At 39.6% G+C, this 18,526-nt stretch overlaps 1 protein-coding gene across 1 annotated transcript in view; it reads right to left on the bottom strand.

Moving 5' to 3' along the window:
- GATB (glutamyl-tRNA amidotransferase subunit B) overlaps positions 1 to 17,430 on the bottom strand; it is an 84,824-nt gene extending 67,394 nt beyond the window's left edge. The window contains exons 1-2 of the mRNA XM_007084176.3: positions 17,242 to 17,430; positions 15,183 to 15,333 (exon numbers count right to left, since the gene is read on the bottom strand). Of these exons, the coding sequence (XP_007084238.1) occupies positions 15,183 to 15,333; positions 17,242 to 17,417 (327 nt within the window). The 5' untranslated portion in view covers positions 17,418 to 17,430. The remainder of the gene's footprint in view (positions 1 to 15,182; positions 15,334 to 17,241) is intronic.
- Between the last annotated feature and the right edge of the window lie 1,096 nt (positions 17,431 to 18,526).

Raw genomic sequence — 18,526 nt, 5'->3', positions numbered from 1 at the left:
TTTTGAGGGGAAAACAAACCAGCATAAGGGAATGTGGAAATGGGAGAAAATCCCTTTCCAAATACAATACTGAAGGTTTCATCCTCAGGAATGAATCTCTGGGAAGACCGAGTATGCTGCCTAGAGATGTTCCCTTATCAGGAAAAAGGCAGATAGCAGCAGAGAAACACGGCTGGGTTAGAGAGATGCTTTGCAGGCCTAGGAGAGTCACCTGGGGAAAAGGCCAGGTGACTTTCCTCAGGTTCCCCAAGGTTGGGGTGGAGGGCAAGACAAAACCTCAGTTTCCTCATGGGTCTCCCACCATAGCTGGCTGAACCTTTCAATTCTATCATATTGCTTTTTGTTGTCTCTTTTTTTATTTACTAAAAAAAATTTTTTTAATGATTTATTTTTTAGAGAGAGTGTGTGAGCAGAGAAGGGGCAGAGAGAGAGAGAGGGAGACACAGAATCTGAAACAGGCCTCAGGCTCTGAGCTGTCAGCCCAGAGACCAATGTGGGGCTCAAACTCACAAACCACGAGATCATGACCTGAGCCAGAGTCGGACACTTAACTGACTGAGCCACTCAGGTGCCCCACTTTTTGTTGTTTCTTAAGAGGAATGAGATGGCACCATCATTTCCATACAAAGGTGAAGGCAATTATTCAATAATTTTTTTGGATAATGATAAAGGATAAAGGATAAATTCTTTTTGGAAAATGATAGCTTTTAAAGGCAATGGGTAAATGGATGATCAAGACCGTGGAGTAGGAGGATCCTGTACTCATCTCCTCCCATAGGCACTCCAAGACTGCAGCTACATAGAGCAGCCCTCTCTGAAAAAGACCTGAAGAGCAGCAGAACATTCTTCCACAGCTAAAGTTATAAACAGCCACAGCAAGAATGGGAGAATGGTAGGAGGGGGAGAGATGTGTATTGGGTCCTCCTCCACTGACGTGGGATCCACAAGTGGGAGTAGTATCACACGTGTGGAGATCCTCCTTGAGGAGTGAGGGCTTCCAGATCCACACCGGGGGCACCTGGGTGGCTCAGTTGGTTATGCATCTGACTGGATTTCAGCTCAGGTCATGATCTCACAGTTCATGAGATCAAGCTCCACGTCAGGCTCTGTGCTGACAGCACGGAGTATGCTTGGGATTCTCTAAGTAAATATTTAAAAATTAAAAAAAAAATAAATAAATAAATGCAAAAAAAGATTCACATCAGACACCCCCTACCCTGGGGCACTATACTGGGAAGATGAGCCCCCCATAATGTTGAGCTTTGAAAATCAGCGGGGCTTAACTCTAAGAGTTTTGAAAATGAGTGGGGCTTACCTCCAAGGGAGCCAGAGATATAGGAAACCAAGTGTCTTCTCTTAAAGGGCCTATGCATAAGCTAACTTGCTTGGAGACTGAGCACAGAGGCAGAAGATGGAAAAGTACCCGGGCCATATGTGAAGTAGATGTATGATGAGTTTTAGGGCATGTGAAAGAGGCAGGGATCTGTAGGAATATTCTCCAGGAACAGAAGCACTGGCAAGCACTATTCTTCTTGCCCTGATTCTACCTAGCTGGCCCACTGCTGGCCAGAGCCAGTTCTTGCGAGCACTGTTCACCCTGCCCCTGTGTTCCTCCATGGACCTGCCACACCCAACCTGCTAGCCTTGGCAGGTGTCCCTCCATAATGGCTCCTACTCTGCCATACCCAATGGGAAGACTCTGTCAGGACCAGCAAATCCCCAAAGCAGCTCCCACCCTGCCATAACTGGCAGGTAGCTCATTTGAGACTAATACTCCTCCAAAACTGCTCCCACTCAGCCACACCCACAGCTAGCCTTGAACAGCTATGTGAACAATGAAATCTTGCCATCTGCAACAATGTGGATGGAACTGCAGGGTAATTATGCTAAGTGAAGTCAGTCAGAGAAAGATATCATATGTTCTCACCCATATGTGGAATTTGAAAACTTAACAGAAGACCATGTAGGAAGGGAAGGAAAAAAAAAGTTACAAACTGAGAGGGACCCAACCCATAAGAGACTCTTAAATACAAAGAACAAACTTAGAGTTGATGTGGGGGGGGGGGGGTTGGGGAGGAGGGGTAAGTGGGTGATGGGCATTGAGGAGGAGGCCTTGTTGGGATGAGCACTGGGTGTTGCATTTAAGTGATGAATCATGGGACTCTACTCCTGAAGCCAAGAGCACACTACATACTCTGTATGTTAGTTAACTTGACAATAAATTACTTATGAAAAAAAATGTGTCTTAATAAAAACAAAAACAGAAAAGATAAAACAAAATTAATAAACCTTTGGTGAGACTTACCCAGAAAAAAAAAAGGACTCAAATAAAATCAGAAATGAAAGAGAAACTTATATCACAGAAATACTAAAAATTTTGACAGACCACTACAATTATACACCTGCAAACTGAACAACATGGAGGAAATGGATAAATTCCTAGAAACACACAACTTTCCACGACTGAATCAGGAAGAAATAGAACATCTGAACAGACCAATTATTAATAATGAAATTGAATCAGTAATCAAAAACCCCCAAAGAAACAAAAGTCCAGAACCAGACAGCTTCATGGGTAAATTCTACCAAACATTTAAAGAAGAGCTAACACCTATCCTTTTCAAACTATTCCAAAAAACTGAAGAGGAAGGAATGCTTCCAAATTCATTCTAAGAGTCCAGCATTAGTTCAGTACCAAACCAAAGATACTACAAAAAAAAAAAAAAAAAAAAAAAAAAAAAAAAAAGAGGAAAGAAAGAAAATTAAAGGGCAATATCTTTCATGAACATAGATTCAAAAATTCTCAACAAAATGTTAGCAAACCAAATTCAATGACACATTTAATGGGTCATACCACAATCAAATGGGATTTATTCCAAGGATGCAAGGATGGTTCAATGTCTACAAAAAACAATTAACGTGATATACCACATTAACAAAATGAAGGATAAAAACAATATGATCATTTCAACAAATGTAGAAAAAGTATTTGACAAAATTCAACACCATTTATGATAAACTCTCACAACAAATGGGTATACAGGCAATGTACCTCAACGTAATAAAGACTATATAGGACAAACCCACAGCTAACATCATAATCAATACACATTACTGGAAGTCCTAGTCATAGCAATGGGACAAGGGAAAAAGAAGACATCCAAACTGATAAGAAGAAAAACTGGGGCACCTGGGTGGCTCAGTCCATTAAATGTCCGATTCTTGATTTTGGCTCAGGTCATGATTTGATGGTTCATGAGATCGAGCCCCAAGTCGGGCTCCATGCTGATAACGCTCAGCCTGCTTGGGATTCTCTCTCTCTCTCTCTCTCTCTCTCTCTCTCTCAAAAAAAAAGTAAATAAACTTATAAAAAAAAAAAAAAAGAAAGAAGAAAAACTGCCACTATTTGTAGATGACATGATACTATATATAGAAGACCTTAAAGACTCCAACAAAAAACTATTAGAATTAACAAATGTCATTGAGGGATACAAAATTAATATACGGGAATTGGTTGTGTTTTTATTAGAATGAAATACCAGAAAAAGAATATAAGAAAACAATCCCATTTATAATTGCATCAAGAAGAATAACATATCTAGGAATAAATGTAACCAAGGAGGTGAAAGATCTGTACTCTGAACACTATGAGACTCTTGGTTTCAGCTTAGGTCATGATCTCATGGTTCAGTTTGCAAGATCAAACCCGGTGTTGGGCTCTGCTCTACACTGACAGAACCTACTTGGGATTCTCTGCTCCCTCCCCTGCACATGTGCGCTCTCTTTCTCTCTCTCTCAAGCAAAAAAAAACCTTTCAAAAATACATAAAATTACTAAAGAATTCAAAAACTGAATACACAAAAAAGGCAGTATTTTTTTTTTATTTTTTTTTAACGTTTATTTATTTTTGAGACAGGGAGAGACAGAGCATGAACGGGGGAGGGGCAGAGAGAGAGGGAGACAGAATCGGAAGCAGGCTCCAGGCTCTGAGCCATCAGCGCAGAGCCCGACGCGGGGCTCAAACTCATGGACCGCGAGATCGTGACCCGGGCTGAAGTCGGACGCTTAACCGACTGAGCCACCCAGGCGCCCCAAGGCAGTATTTTTTAAAAGACAGGAGACATTTGGGCACCTGGGTGGCTCAGTCGGTTAAGCATCCAACTTAGACTCAGGTCATGATCTCATGGTTCGTGTATTAGGGCCCCATGGTGGGCTCTGTGCTGACAGCTCGCAGCCTGGAGCCTGCTTTGGATTCTGTGTCTCCCTCTCTCTGTCCACCCCCCCGCCCCCACTCACACTCTGTCGGTCTGTCTGTCTCTCTCTCTCAAAAATAAATAAAGATTAAAAAATTTAAAAAAAAGTCAGAAGACATTTAAAGGAAAAAACCAAATTTCTATACATGGAAGATACTCTCAGAAGAAAAAAAAAAAAACACCTCAATGGATATATTAAAAAGCAGAGCAGACATAACAGGGAATTAGTGAAACAAAAGAAAATGTAGAGAAAATTTTCCTGGAGGAAGCATATAGTAAAGATCCTAAAAGAATGTTTCATTATAATCAGTATTTGCATGGTGATATGTACAGCTGAGAGCTGCCCAGAGCTACAGCTGCTCCCTTAATGGTGGGTCTGGAGAAAGACTAATTAGGTTAGATTTTCTTTTCTCCATTTCTTCTTCGGAATCAGCACTCTTTCCCTCTTTTATCTCTCTCCAGATTTAGATCTCTCACCCAGTGGACACTGTCGTTAGAAACTGTGCATAATATCAGTGTCAATGCTAAATAGTCAATGCCTCTCTGTGTGTCTATCAGCATGTGGATGCACATGTAAACATATTACATACACATCTGTCAATGGTATTATGTTTTGAAATATACACATACCTGCAAAATAACAATGCCTACCAGCAATTCCGATAATGGTGGAATATAGACTGGAAGCTAAGCATGAGTTCTAATCTGACTGGGACACAAAGCAGTTGTGTGACTGTGGTCAAGTCACAACAGCAGCTCTCTCATCTGTAAATTAAAAGGACTAAATTGAATAATTTCCAGGATCTCTTTCTATTCCATTCTCATACTGTTTATAACTTTAAGAAGCTAACAAGCTTCTTACCACTCATGTACTTTGTATTGTAGACCAGATCTCTGTGCAGAGCCTTGTTCTTACTTACAATAGCAAGTGAATAATCAGGCTTTCTGGGCTACAGCAGATGAGAAGCAATGATTGACAAGTAGAAAATGAGCAAGAAGGGGCTCCTTGAGTCAAATATACTAACAGCAGCTTAAAAAAAGGTGAGGGGTAGATAATTATAATAGCAAGGAAAAAGACTGCAATATGAAACCTAAAAAAAATGGCTTTTACTGTATCTGATCCATTTACTGTAGGATCAGATAGGTTTACACACCTCAATAGCCTTTGAAGGCACCATTATATTACAACACTGACCAATAACTGACGTTGCTGATGACCTTGAGTAATCAAGAGGTTAGCTTATATGTTCAATATACCCTAGGCAAAAGTGGGAAAGTATAAAATATACTTCAGAAAGATTCCCATAAAGAGGTTAAAAAATGGCAAAAGGGTTTTAGACACCTAGAACTTTATTTCATATGGACTCCTCATGTATGTGCATGCCATTATATAGAGAAATATCTATTCACGGTGTTATATACATGTTATATGCAAGGTACTGTCAAGCGTCCCAAGAAAGGTCCACGAACTGCTTTTTGGAAACTTATAATCAAACACATAAATTGCTATAAACAATATACACAAAAAGGATGGTCGATCAACTATACAAAACAAATATATATTGATACAAAGTAGAAGCCTTATTATTAATACAGTCAGACTTCACGTGGGGAATACTGCAGGTAAGACTGCTACCGGGTAGGGGAGGTGAAAATGGTCGTGAAGAGGGAGGCTTTCAAGAATCTACGGAGAGCTGGGAAAAGATCCATGGCAGGGAAGGAGTCAAATGATTCCCACGTGAGGGGAGAGGTCATGCTGCCTACTGAACATGTGAGTCCATCACCCTCATGAATTATCTGAGTTCAGATAGCCAGTTACTGACATCATAAGGCAAGTGTTGGACCATCAGAAGAGTTTAGGAGCTGAAACGGAACTTTTCCACATTTGTGTGTCTGAACTCACAGACACACCACTTTTATAGGGACAAGGGTCATAGGGCAAAACTCCTCACCCCTGGAACACCCTACTTTACAAAAGAAGGAAGGAAAACCATCAAAGTGACTCCGAGAATGACTGGCAAGATTAAAGACTGAGAATATAATGTAATTATAAGTTCTACAGATTACATTAAAGCAAATCATTGAAATGGAAAAATATTTTAATAGAAAACTGTCACATTTTGTCTTCTTAGTCAAATAACTTAACATAATCTAGTATGAATGGACAGAGAGGTAAATATAGATCTGATTATAAATGTATGCATTTAAACACTTCCCTAATGCTGTGTTCTTGAATTTCTATTTCGTTTAGAAGTTTTGAGTTAACAACTTTTATAATTACATTTAGAATTAAGAGTCAGGAAAGCACTTCAGCCTAATGCTCTCTAGAACTAGTCAAGTATTTCTAAATCTATTAGGTCCTTCAAAACAAAAGTTATTACTAGTATCTGCTATGTACAGAGAGCTAGGATATTGACAGCTAACTTTAAATAAATATGCCATAAGAAATTTAAAAATTAAATTAATCTCAAAGTATTTTACAAAGTATTCACATCATCATTTCTTTAAGGGCCAAGATCCCTTATGGTGCAACGTGGCATACATGTTCAAGTATGAATCTCTAATATAAAGCATCATCTCTCCATCGTTTGTTAGTTTCCAGAGGGCAGGCATCATCTCAGATATATTGACATCATATCTTTCCCCCTCTTCCATTCTCTTCTTGCTAATAGTAATGCAGTTAACCCTTGAACAACATAGGTTTGAACTGTGCAAGTACACTTATATGTGGAATTTTTCTGACAAATACAGGAGAATATGACAAATAAATTTCCTTTGCTTATAATTTTCTTACTAACATTTTCTTTTCTAGAAGACTTATTATACAAATAACACATAATACATATAATCTACAAAATATGTGTTACTTGACTATTTATATTATTAGTATGGTTTCTGGTCTATGGCAGGCTATTAGATATGTTCTTGGGGAGTCAAAAGTTATATATGGATTTCTGACTCTGTGCCTCTAACCCCTGTGTTGTTTGGGGGTCAACTGTATATACTCTCAGGCATAAAAGAAAGTTTTGTAAAATATGGTAAACAATCTTCCAGTTTTCATTCCATAGCTGCCAGAGCCAATTCCAAACATCTTTGATATGTAAAACCTCAAATGCTTTTTTAGACAGGTTAACCCTGAGAAAAGAGGAGAATATTCTTGCCTACGTGTGGAAAACAGTTTTTACAGCCCTTTCCCCTGTTCTGGAAACAAAAGACATTTACAGTTACTAGGGGGCTCGGTGTTATGTACAGATAAGAGCTTTCAAACAAGGAAAACAAGAGCAGAGTCACTAGTTCTTAATTAATCTAATTGTGGTGCAGCCTGATTATCAGAAGTAGCTATCTACTGGCCATAGCTGAGCAACCTACCAGCTGGCATCAACAGAGGCAGAATGTTCTCTTTGCTATCTCCTGCATAGGGATTGACACTAGGAGGGGGCAAGCATTTCAAGTAACAGACTGAAGGGTGGGTCCAAGCAGGTTTGCCCAAGCACAAATTTCAAACAAACTTGATGAAATCTCACCCTTACTAGAAACATTAGCAAATTACAAGAGTTGTAACTTTGACATTTTATCAAACAAATATGTTTCCTTTCCTATTGTTCTTCCCATTTCACATCTCATAAAAGTATTATAAGTAGAGAAATCGAGATGACACTGATAAGTAGGAAATAGTAAACTCTAGGCAGATAACCTAAGATTCGCTTAAGTTCTATAGATGAATAATTATTCAATAAGTTAAGGAAGATCCTATACCAGAGTAAGAGGTTTTACTAGGTCAAAGTAATGAGTAAGGCTGAATCCCTGCTAATAAAAACAAAGAATGCTGTCCTTAGTTTAGCTGTAATCCTGCCTATAAGCAAGAAAATGGGCTGAATGACCTTTTCAGTCTGAAGATTTATGATGGGATTCCATATAATTCTAAAACTAACGGTAAAATAAGAAGATAAAATGCCTGTGGTCCTAAGAAACATTCAGAAGAGTCATCAATCAGAATAGGGGCAGGGGGCTGGGGTTGTAACCACTGGTCAAAATAGCAGCCTAAGTGATAGATAGCTGGGAGTACAGATACACTGGGGTTGGAGGGGACATGGTGGATGAAAACAAGTACTGTATCTATACACACAGACATTATATAAATGTATAAATTTATAAATACACACACACACACACACACAGCTAAGTTCAAAAGCCAGAAAGGAAACTGGGGTTCCATGGCAGTAGTGGAGCTTAAAGCCATGTATCACCCAAGGGTCACTATAAGAGATAGGATGGCAAAGGGGTTACAGGTTTGAACCTGGAAGGCAGACTACTGGGTTTGTATCTAGCTTCTCCACTTACTTTCTAATTGGGAGGATGACGAGAACTGTCTGATATAGTTATTATGAGATTAAAAAAGGTTAACACATATCAAGAAAGCACCTCGAACAGTCCCTGCCACATACCATGCACTCGGTAAATGTCAGTTGATTTTACTACTATCATTATTGTTCACCAGGCGGAGAGGATACCAGATGTTGGCCACTTAAAGCCCCTCCCCCCCAACTCCCACCTCTGCCCTAGGAGCAAAAGTCGAGGTTGTGAGACACCTGGGGCAGGGAGATGGCAACCACAAAATCCTGGTCCAGGCAGAAAATGTTCTGCCACCAACTGTAGGAGTGGATATGGAACAGGCCACCTGCCTCAAGGCCAAAGTGAAAAGAAAGTGTTGAGAAATCAGGGCCCCTGGCCCTGTACCTAGCATGGGTGTGGCTTGAATGTTGGCACTATCCAAGCTGAGTGATATTCAGGAGCTGAGAAAGTAACATGGAAACAGTTTGTTTAATAAAGCCCAATGGGCCTTGGTAGAGGCCGCCATGAATTCATCCCGCAGAGATACCTCCACAATCCAGGGTAGAGTCTTCAAGTGGAAAAATCATACTGAGTACTGAGCAGAATAAATAAAAACAAATCCACACCTAGACATGTCCTGGCTACGGCTATCAGAGAAAAAAATCAGATTACTTACAAAGGATGCAGACTTCTCATCAGCAATAATAGATGCCTGAGGACAATGGAATCATGTCTTCAGTGTGCTGAGGGGAAATAACTGTCAACTTAGAATTCTGTGCTATCATTCAAGAGCTAGAAACGACTGGAGGCACAGAAAAACTGAGAGACTGAATCACCCACAGACCCAGAATGCAAGGGATACTGACTCAGGCAGGAAAGACTCCAAAAAGGAGTGTGAGATGTAAGAAACAGTGTTTGCTAGGAAAGGGAAAAACCAGATGGGAGATTCCTCAACCTTCCACAACCCAAACTAAAAAGTTGCCTTTACACATGGGTTGGAGGGACCATCTTCTGCGAGATTACAGATGGAAAGCTGTCTTTCTTCCTGTGCTCTGAAGATACTTCTTGCTTTCTCAGGAACCTGATTCTATCAATAATTTCCTCTTATCTATATGTTACTCCTTCACAACTAACTTTTAGTTGTTTAACAATTTATTACAGGCAGGTATTTTGAAATAATTTATAATGAAAACCAGCAGCTCTTGCTGCCCTCACCCGCCAGTCCTGTTCCCTGGCAGCACCACTTTCAGATCTTTGAGCTGTCTTGTCATATTTATCTTCCTATTTTTAAGTAATATGCAGTGCCAGGGGACCTTTGGAAAAATCCATCACCTGCTGGCCAAGGCTGCTGGCCATTTGCCAAGTGACAATCCTTCCTTCATCTGGGAAAAAGACAGAGTTGATAGCTGTCCTAATGACACAGTGTTCTTGTTTTAGAACATGGAGCCCCATGACTTGGCCAATTTCATTCCTATGAGATAATTTTTTTTTTTTTAGTGTTTATTTTGAAAGAGAGAGAGACAGGGAGAGCGAGAGACCGCGAGCGCACAAGCAGGAGAGGTGCAGAGGGACAGGGAGGGAGAATCCCAAACAGGTTCTGCATTGTCAGCATGCGGCCCGACATGGGGCTCAAACCCACAAACCTGAGCCAAAACCAAAAGTCGGACGCCTGACTGAACCACCCAGGTGTCCCCCAGGAGATAATTTAAATAAAGTTATAAGGCAAGATATTTTGCAGTATTTTTATCTTACTTTGCCTCTTAGAATTTACCCATGCTTTCTATTTTACTACATTTCTATTCAGGAACAAAATATGCCACTCTTCAGTCCAATCCCATGGTGAGCTGAGTAATGTTAAAGTCCAAAAAGTCAAACTGGTAGGTAGGTAGGTCACTTCACCTCCAGGAAAGCACATACTCCCAAGACATGCATAAATTTGGGTATGAATAATCTAGAATATAGATGAGCCTGTTCCTCCTAAAAGCATGGTAAGGATGGGAATCACAGGTAGGGAGTGTGGCGGGGAGTCTGTCACTATTTGGACTTTGGGTACAAAAAAGATATTTCACTAGCAGAAGGCTGAGAAACCAGCAGAGGTTAATATTTGATTACTTAATATTACTTTTACATAAAATTTCTTAATACGTCATTGAAAACCCTTTTGACTAATCTGTCTCTTGAGAACTCTAAATTTTTCACTCATTGCCTTATTTGTAAAAATTAAAAAAAAAAAAAGAATAAAAGCCAAAAAAACAAAAACAAAAACCAATCTACCAACTTAGGGCATGGAAAGCAGAAAGGGGCCTCCCTGAATCTGTGACCAAAACTAGAGTATATTCTTACTTTTTTCTTGCCTTATCAATTTGGAATGTGACTTCTGATAATGGTAGATAAGAATTTAGTTCTTTTATTTCCCCAAATCCTAGTTATATCAGCTTTTGTTAAATCAGTAGTTGGTTCTTCTATTATTATTAAGTAAATGGGTTTCTCGGCTAAGCTGTTAAGTATACTATGATCACATTTCCTTTCTTGAACACTGTGTGTTTTTTGGAGTTGACAAGTCTTTATTTCATTATTTGCTTCATATTTTTCACTTTACTTATTGCTTATTATTCTCAAAGACTCTATATGTAAAATCTTGTATCTACACAAACATTAGATATTTGCTATTCCCACCCAGCTACCCATTCTTTCTCGAAATGGCTCTGTTCTGGAGCCATCCATCCTGCTGTCCCACCAGATTCCCTGGGGCCTGCTGCAGGGCTGGCAATCTGGAACCTCTCCATTACTCCAGTAGGTTTTCATGATAGTAAAATGCCAAGTTTTTGAGAACCTGTCTGAAAATATTATTATTCTACTGTCACAGTTGATAGTGGATACAGAATTCTAAATTAGAACCATTTTTTTCTAAGATTTTTTTTAAGATACCATTTCATTCTCTTCCAGTTTTAAGCACTGCTTCTAAGAATTCTGATGACTTTATGGGGTGCCTGGGTGGCCCAGTCCGTTAAGCATCTGACTCTTGATCTTGGCTCACATCATGATCCCACGGTTTGTGAGTTTGAGCCCTGCCTTGGGCTGTATGCTGACAGCAAGGAGCCTGCTTAGAATTCTTTCTCTTTCTCTCTCTGCTCCTCTCCCACTCATTCTCTCTCTCTCAAAATAAATAAACCTTTAAAAATTAAAAAAAAATAGAAGTCTGATGACTTTCTGATTCCCAGTCCTTTGCATGTGACCTTTCTTTTCTTTTTTATGTAAGTTCCAGTATCTTACCTCTATCCCAGGCTCCTACACTTCACGAGGACATGCCTGTATGTGAGACTCTTTTTGTTCCTCGCACTGGGTCCTTGGCAGGCCCTTCCCATTTGAAGATTCAGGTCCTTCCGTTCTGGGAAATGAATCTGTGTTATTTGATAGTTTCTTCTGGTCTATGGTCTCTCTTCTGTCTTCTGGAACTTCTATGAATCAGATGTTGGACATCCTAGACTGATTCTCTAATCTTCTAATTTTATCCCCAACTGTCCAATTCACTGTATTTGTGTTACACTTTTTGGAAGATTTTCTTAACTTTATCTTCTAACTCTTCTGGATTCTTTTGTCATCATAATTTTAATTTCTTGGAGCTTTAGTTCTAATTATTTTTAAAAAGTACTATCATGCTCTTATCTCAAAGGTGCAGCTACCTTTTTTACCTGAGGATATTTATAAAAGCTTTTAATTTTTAAGGTATTCTTTTACCCTGTGCATTATCTGCTGCCTCTTATTTCTTTTAGTCTTTTTATTTGGGGCTGTCTCCATTATGTAGGAGAATTTCCTCAAAAGTCTAGTGATTTTTGGCTATCGGTCTATATTTTGAAGTAGGGTACTAAAATGCTGATTACAAGTTCAACGTAAGTATCCAGGACTTGTTGACCGGTGGCCTGCATTCTAGGATGATCAGGTGACCAGGCAGTTTTGTTTATAGAGACCCCTACCACTCCAAGTTTCAGTATCTGAAGCTCTTCCTTCCAGGGACATGTAATCTCCAAACAAGTTCCTGCAGATTCCTGCTTGGGGAAGGGGAGTGATGGCTATACAAGGTTGCCTGAGGTCCCCAAACAGTGTAGAAAAAAGCACTGGGCAGGGCCTGGAGTCTAGAGTGTAGACAATCTCTAACATCAGTGCCTTTCCTCTGTCTGGGGTTCCCAGGGAGAATGTGTTACCAGTTGAATTTTTCCTAAAACTATAGATTCCTGTGGGGGGTGGGGCAGCTACAGAGGGTCAGGGGAGAGGACCTTAAGTCTAACTGCTCCATATCCGGATTCAGAATCAATCCCTTGTTTCCACATCTCCCTGGCCTTCCACAATAATTAAGGATCCCATATCCTGACCACTTCTGAGGCTATGAAGGGCATGCCGTCTCACTCCTCACTAGTGGCCCTTTCTTGGGTTATACTTAATTCAGCTCTGCTAAGTCAGTCCCTCCTCCATCTACCATCTCTCATGTATTCTGGTCTCCCATTCTCTTATAGGTTTATAACTTTTAAATTCTTTTACTGTAATTTCAGTCGGGTTTCTTTGGGGTAGGGAGAGAGACCGATTACAATGCATATGTTCAAGCCTCTTTAACTGTTTTTAGCTCTTCTTCATTGGTTCCTCATCAGCATTTTTAAAAATTTTATTTTATTGCAGTAAGAATACTTATGATGAAATCTACCTTCTTTACACAGTTTTTAAGTATGGAATATCTTATTGTTGACTATAAGTCATATGTATTTAAGTATTCTCAAATCTCTCCAATATTAAGAAAAACAGGACTAATAAAAATTTTGCCCTTGATTTCATGTCTGCTTTCACCCACTTAAATGTCCCAAACACCTTCACTGTTTTCTTGCTATGCTTATCACTGGGCAAGCACCTTCTTCTTTGGTGTATAGCAAGAAGTCTTTCAAAGCATGTTCACATTTTAGTTATTTTAAATTGTCTCTAATACTTGACCACATTTAGCCACAAATGAAAGCCTATTTACAGAAAACATACCTATCTGCAAATAGATCTATCTCTAAATGTGAACTATAATAAATACTTTGTTGGATTCTGTATTCCCAGCTGCAAAAACCTAGAAAGAAATCAGAGGTTATGTGTAGCCTCTTGATAATGAACTACCATATGGTGAAAAAAAGTTTTGAGCTCAGAAGGAAAAAAGGAGAGGTGTTATGATGAACTCCTTTCCATTTCACTTGTCTGAACAGATATTACTCTATTTCTACTATATCTGCATCTCTGCCCAAACAGGAACTCATATGTTTGTAACTGAAAAATTGTCTCTTCCCAAACAAAAATTATTTTTCCACAGACAGATACTCTAAGCCGGAGGGAGGGAGGGACAGACATCCCTTTATCTGTCTTTCCTCCAGAAAGACCCAACAGCAAATCAAAGGTGAGCCTGGATAGGGTTTGCAGGGATGGGAGTCCTCTACAACAAAAAGCACAAGTAAGAGACACTGCCCAGTAGAATCAAAGCCCTGGGTATAGCAGGCACATTGGAGGCACTGCCCATAACCTTCTACTCTGGACAGTGACTCTGAGAAAAGTAAACCTCCATCTCTGCAAGTCTGCCAATGGTCACATCAACCAGCTTTCACTTGTATTCACATGTTAGACAGTGCAGAATTCACCCATCCTTCCCTCTCCCTGCCAGTTCCCACCATCTATCTATACACACTCCCTCCAAGGATGGCAGGAAATCCCACACCCAGTCGATATTGTATGTCCCGCACAGACTATGATTTATTGATTACCTCAAATATTCATATTGTTCCTTCCATCCTTTTCTTAAAAATCCAGTTAACTGTATGAAATTATATGATAACAATCTTGCTGACTGAGTACACTGGACCTAGTCATTCCCTGGGTTTAAGTGAAAGTGAGTAAATAAGTAGTTAATTCAATGTATACTGTGGTTGACTTTTTCTACTATTGACCACTTACTTTTCAATAATCACAATCATTATGAACCTTACACTATAATATCATGTGACATATGTTGTTTTCCGTGACCAGACTCCTTCTCCTCCTTCATTTACCTAACTCTTATCTGGCTTCTCAGATACCTCAGACACCACCTGTTTCAACAAGCTTTCCAATCATACTCATACCCCAATTTCTCACAATAATCCTTCTCTTACAGAATTAGATGTCCCCACTCTGGGTTCCAAAACCATGTCCTTCATATCACCTTCACAGGAATAATCACACACTACTCTACTTGTTTATAAGACACTTCTCCCCACCTAGTCTTTAAACTCCTCAAAGGCAAGGAATGCCACTCATCTTTATGTTCCAGTTCATAGCACAGGGTCTGGTATTTAGTAGACATTTTAAAATGTGTGTGAAATGAGTGAATACATGTATGAATAAATGGATGACATTTAGATTTAGAAACAGAATTACAGAGATGGGTCTTTAGAAAACATTTAGTTCATCCTACTTCACTCCAAATCCCTAAACAAGTACTTTCTAAGAATTGTGCCAAGATGTTAAAACAAGGAAATCATTATCTACGTCCAATAAACCATAAGCATTTTCTAATGAAATATGATTAAACAAAAACCTTACCGGCAGAGTTCCAGGCAGAGATGCATCAAAAAAAGATACCAAAGAATTTGGAGGTGCTGCAAAGTGGACTTGAGATCCAGAGAAGAGTTTAGAGTTGGAGGCAATCTGGGCATGAATTTCCAAACCTACCACAGCTGCCCATTTGTGTTCACTAAAGAGAAAAAAATAATGGTTAAGAAGTAGTTGGATCTGCAACTATGCACGAATTTCTACAACCCTAAACCATACGTATTAATTTCATATTTTTTAACTTTTTAAAATTTTATATCCTTATATTTAAAAATATGTCATATTGTATTGATCACTGAATCAAAAGCAATCCATAATGAACATCTATAAGACCAGCAAGATAAAATGCATTTACAACATGGCATAAGGAAACTCATTGTACAGAGGAAGGTGATGAAGGGACAATTTGGCATCCTGAAACAATTTAGAAATGGGTATCACGTGACATCTGCTTGGCTGACTTCAGTGAAAAGCAGCATTTTCTACATTAACTGTCCTTTCCCAATTAATGACTCAGTAAATGAAAGCTGATCTTGCAAATATTTTAGAATTAACATAAACATTATGCTTTTACTTCTAGAGAAATAATGATAAATAAATAGTTGTATATCTTATTTAAAAAGGAAGGGAAATTCTCCATCATGCTTTGAATTCCTTTTATAACAATGGCTTGCAAGTAAAATGGTAAGAGTGACACAGATATAATAAATCATCACTAAATCATACTTTCCCTGGGAATCTTGTGCAAATGAAAACATTAAACTGTAAGATGTGGCTTTGTTTTTTTTCAATTCCCCAGATACAGTTTCAGGTTCCTGTTTGTTTATGCTTGATTGCTATCAAAATCTAAGAAGCTGTTAAATGCTATAATAATCTCTATCTGGCCACTCCTACTCTATTAGGTCTATATGAGCATTCCATACACAAATCTCTCCAGGTTCTTGTAAATGTGCTTATTCCTTCTGAAATCATACATCCTGGACAATGCATGTTTACACATACTCCTCCCATGTTCTGTTCCTATTCTGCTTTGCTCCCAAGCAATTTCCTATATTATCTAGGTTTTTGTTTGCATGTATTGGGTTTTGTTCCAATCATTTCAACACAAGTTCTCTATCTATAGTACTGTGAGAAGATTAAGTCCTTCCTTTTAAAGTTTGGAAGCGCTGCCTGCTACTGAGAGGAATTAAATGAAAAACTCATCAGAAAGTCTGCATTTGCTAAAACATTACTCAAAAGTTTTTTTTTTTTTTAAGTTTCATTACATGACATAAAAAATACTTTCCATTTACAGTCGGACGATCTAATTTATAAAAAGAATAGAAGCTGAACGTTTCTGGACATTTTCCTTCTGTCGCTCGAACAGAAAAGCAAATATAATGCCAACTTAACTGTCTCAAAGGATATAGTGATTACCAAACACGTGCCTTCTGTTTCTGTATTTAAAAAGAAACTACTTAAGTCTTATAAAGTATAAACAGCTGTTTAGAGGCTATTTAACAAAAGAAGCAAAGCTCTCTAATCAGAAGGAAGATCTCTTGTATTGGCTACATCCTCCTGGGTCTAGAGTTTAAACGTTCAACATTAAACACCTCCACAGATAGGTGGAGTTTTCTGACAATATTAAGCCACCACCATCCAGAGCTTGCAGGTAAAGGATCCCTCTCTACTTTGAAAACACTTCTCCCACAGTAGCGCTAAATAAATGTCAGCTAAATAAGATCCCGCTTATTGTCACGGACCCCACTGGTAGTGCTATTAGTAAGGTGACTGAATCCACACTTCGGTGTGTGTAGTTTTACATTCAAGAAAACACCTGCGATTTTACACTCACGAATTCCTCAAATATGCTTATCTATTTGATGATTTAGTGTGGAGGCGAGGCTGACAGAGGGCTCGTGTTGCTCTTTCATTTAGGTTTCAGGCTATAGTCCAACCCCCCCGCCCACAAAACGTCTAGACTGAAGCCAGACTGTAGTGGCCACCACCTCCCCACTCCGGCAGTTCCACCTCACACCTAAGTGGGCAGTAATGGTATGAAATAGTATACCCTTTCCTTGACTTCTGGGCCGTGAGGAGGGGCTGCTGAGCCACGAAGCTCTGTCCCCTTTTCCCGCTGGACGTGAACCCAGTCGCGGCCCCTCTTCCGTGGCGAGAACCGCTGTCAATGCAGGCTAAAGCCCAACACCTTCCAAGGCAGCACCCGCGCAGCATGGGCGCCGCCATTGCCCCGCCAGAGTCCTGGTCAGGTGACACAGCTTTCCTCTGCCGCGAGGCTCTCTGGGAAGCGTAGTTCTAGAAATGGATAAAACTCCTTAGCCTCACACCGGAAGACTACTATTCCCAGTGAGCACTGCTACGCGAAGGCTGCCGGAACTCTGGCGGGGAGGGGAGGGAAGGAGAACTAGAGGAGAGGGTGGGAGGGCTTCTGGGTCGGGAGGTGTGACTCCTCCTAGCGGGGAGTTGGAGACGTTTGTGGCTGGGAGTGCCTCGATGAGTTTGAGTAAGAGCAGGTGGTGCCGGAGATCCAAAGCTAAGAAACCTGGGCGGGATCTTATACCTCAGTTAACCTTAACAGCTGAAGTAAATGAACTTGACATCTCCGCGAAGACTTCCTGAGGTTCCAAATTCACTCAGTTATTTTCTCTATTTACTCTGCCCGTTCACACACTAATTTGTGCATTAATGCCACGAATACTTACTTGGGTGCCTACTTATATGCCAGGCACAGTTCTTAGGCACTGACGATAAAGGAACGAGGAAGACGTTTACGTCCACTATTCTCGTGGAACTTACGTTATGGGGAGAGGAGCTATACAGAAAAGTTAACAAAACTAGGATACTTTCATGTAGGTAATAAGTGCTGTATTTAAGGAGAGGTGCTTGGAGACAAACAGACCTAGATTGTACCTTCAGGTACATTTTTATTTTCCTTTTTGTTCTTGCTGAGTATTTGAAACACTTTTTCTTACATGAGAAAAAGCCTTAATAGATACCATCATCCCAAAGGACTTCTTTGAAACTCAAACCCTTTCTGAAACTCTCACTGATTTCTTGTGTTTGAGCACACAATTCAGAATAGTCATTCAGCCATTCTGTATTATTCACCCTATTTTAATTCTCTATATAGTGCTTATTATGACTATCTGATGTTTATCTTCTGTCTCCACAAGCTCCTTGAGAATGGGGAATTTGTCTTATTCAACAAAGTGTTATCAGAGTACAAAGTAGACCCCTTAAAAATATTTGTTGAATGAAGTAGTGCAGTGTGGAAAATGTGTTTGACAAAGAATGGAGTGGATGCCCTTTAGAGTAGTAGTTGTTTAGGAGGGGGA

Source organism: Panthera tigris, chromosome B1 (assembly GCF_018350195.1).
Source record: "Panthera tigris isolate Pti1 chromosome B1, P.tigris_Pti1_mat1.1, whole genome shotgun sequence".
Lineage (NCBI taxonomy): Eukaryota > Metazoa > Chordata > Mammalia > Carnivora > Felidae > Panthera > Panthera tigris.
This window is presented reverse-complemented; position numbering and strand designations above follow the sequence as displayed.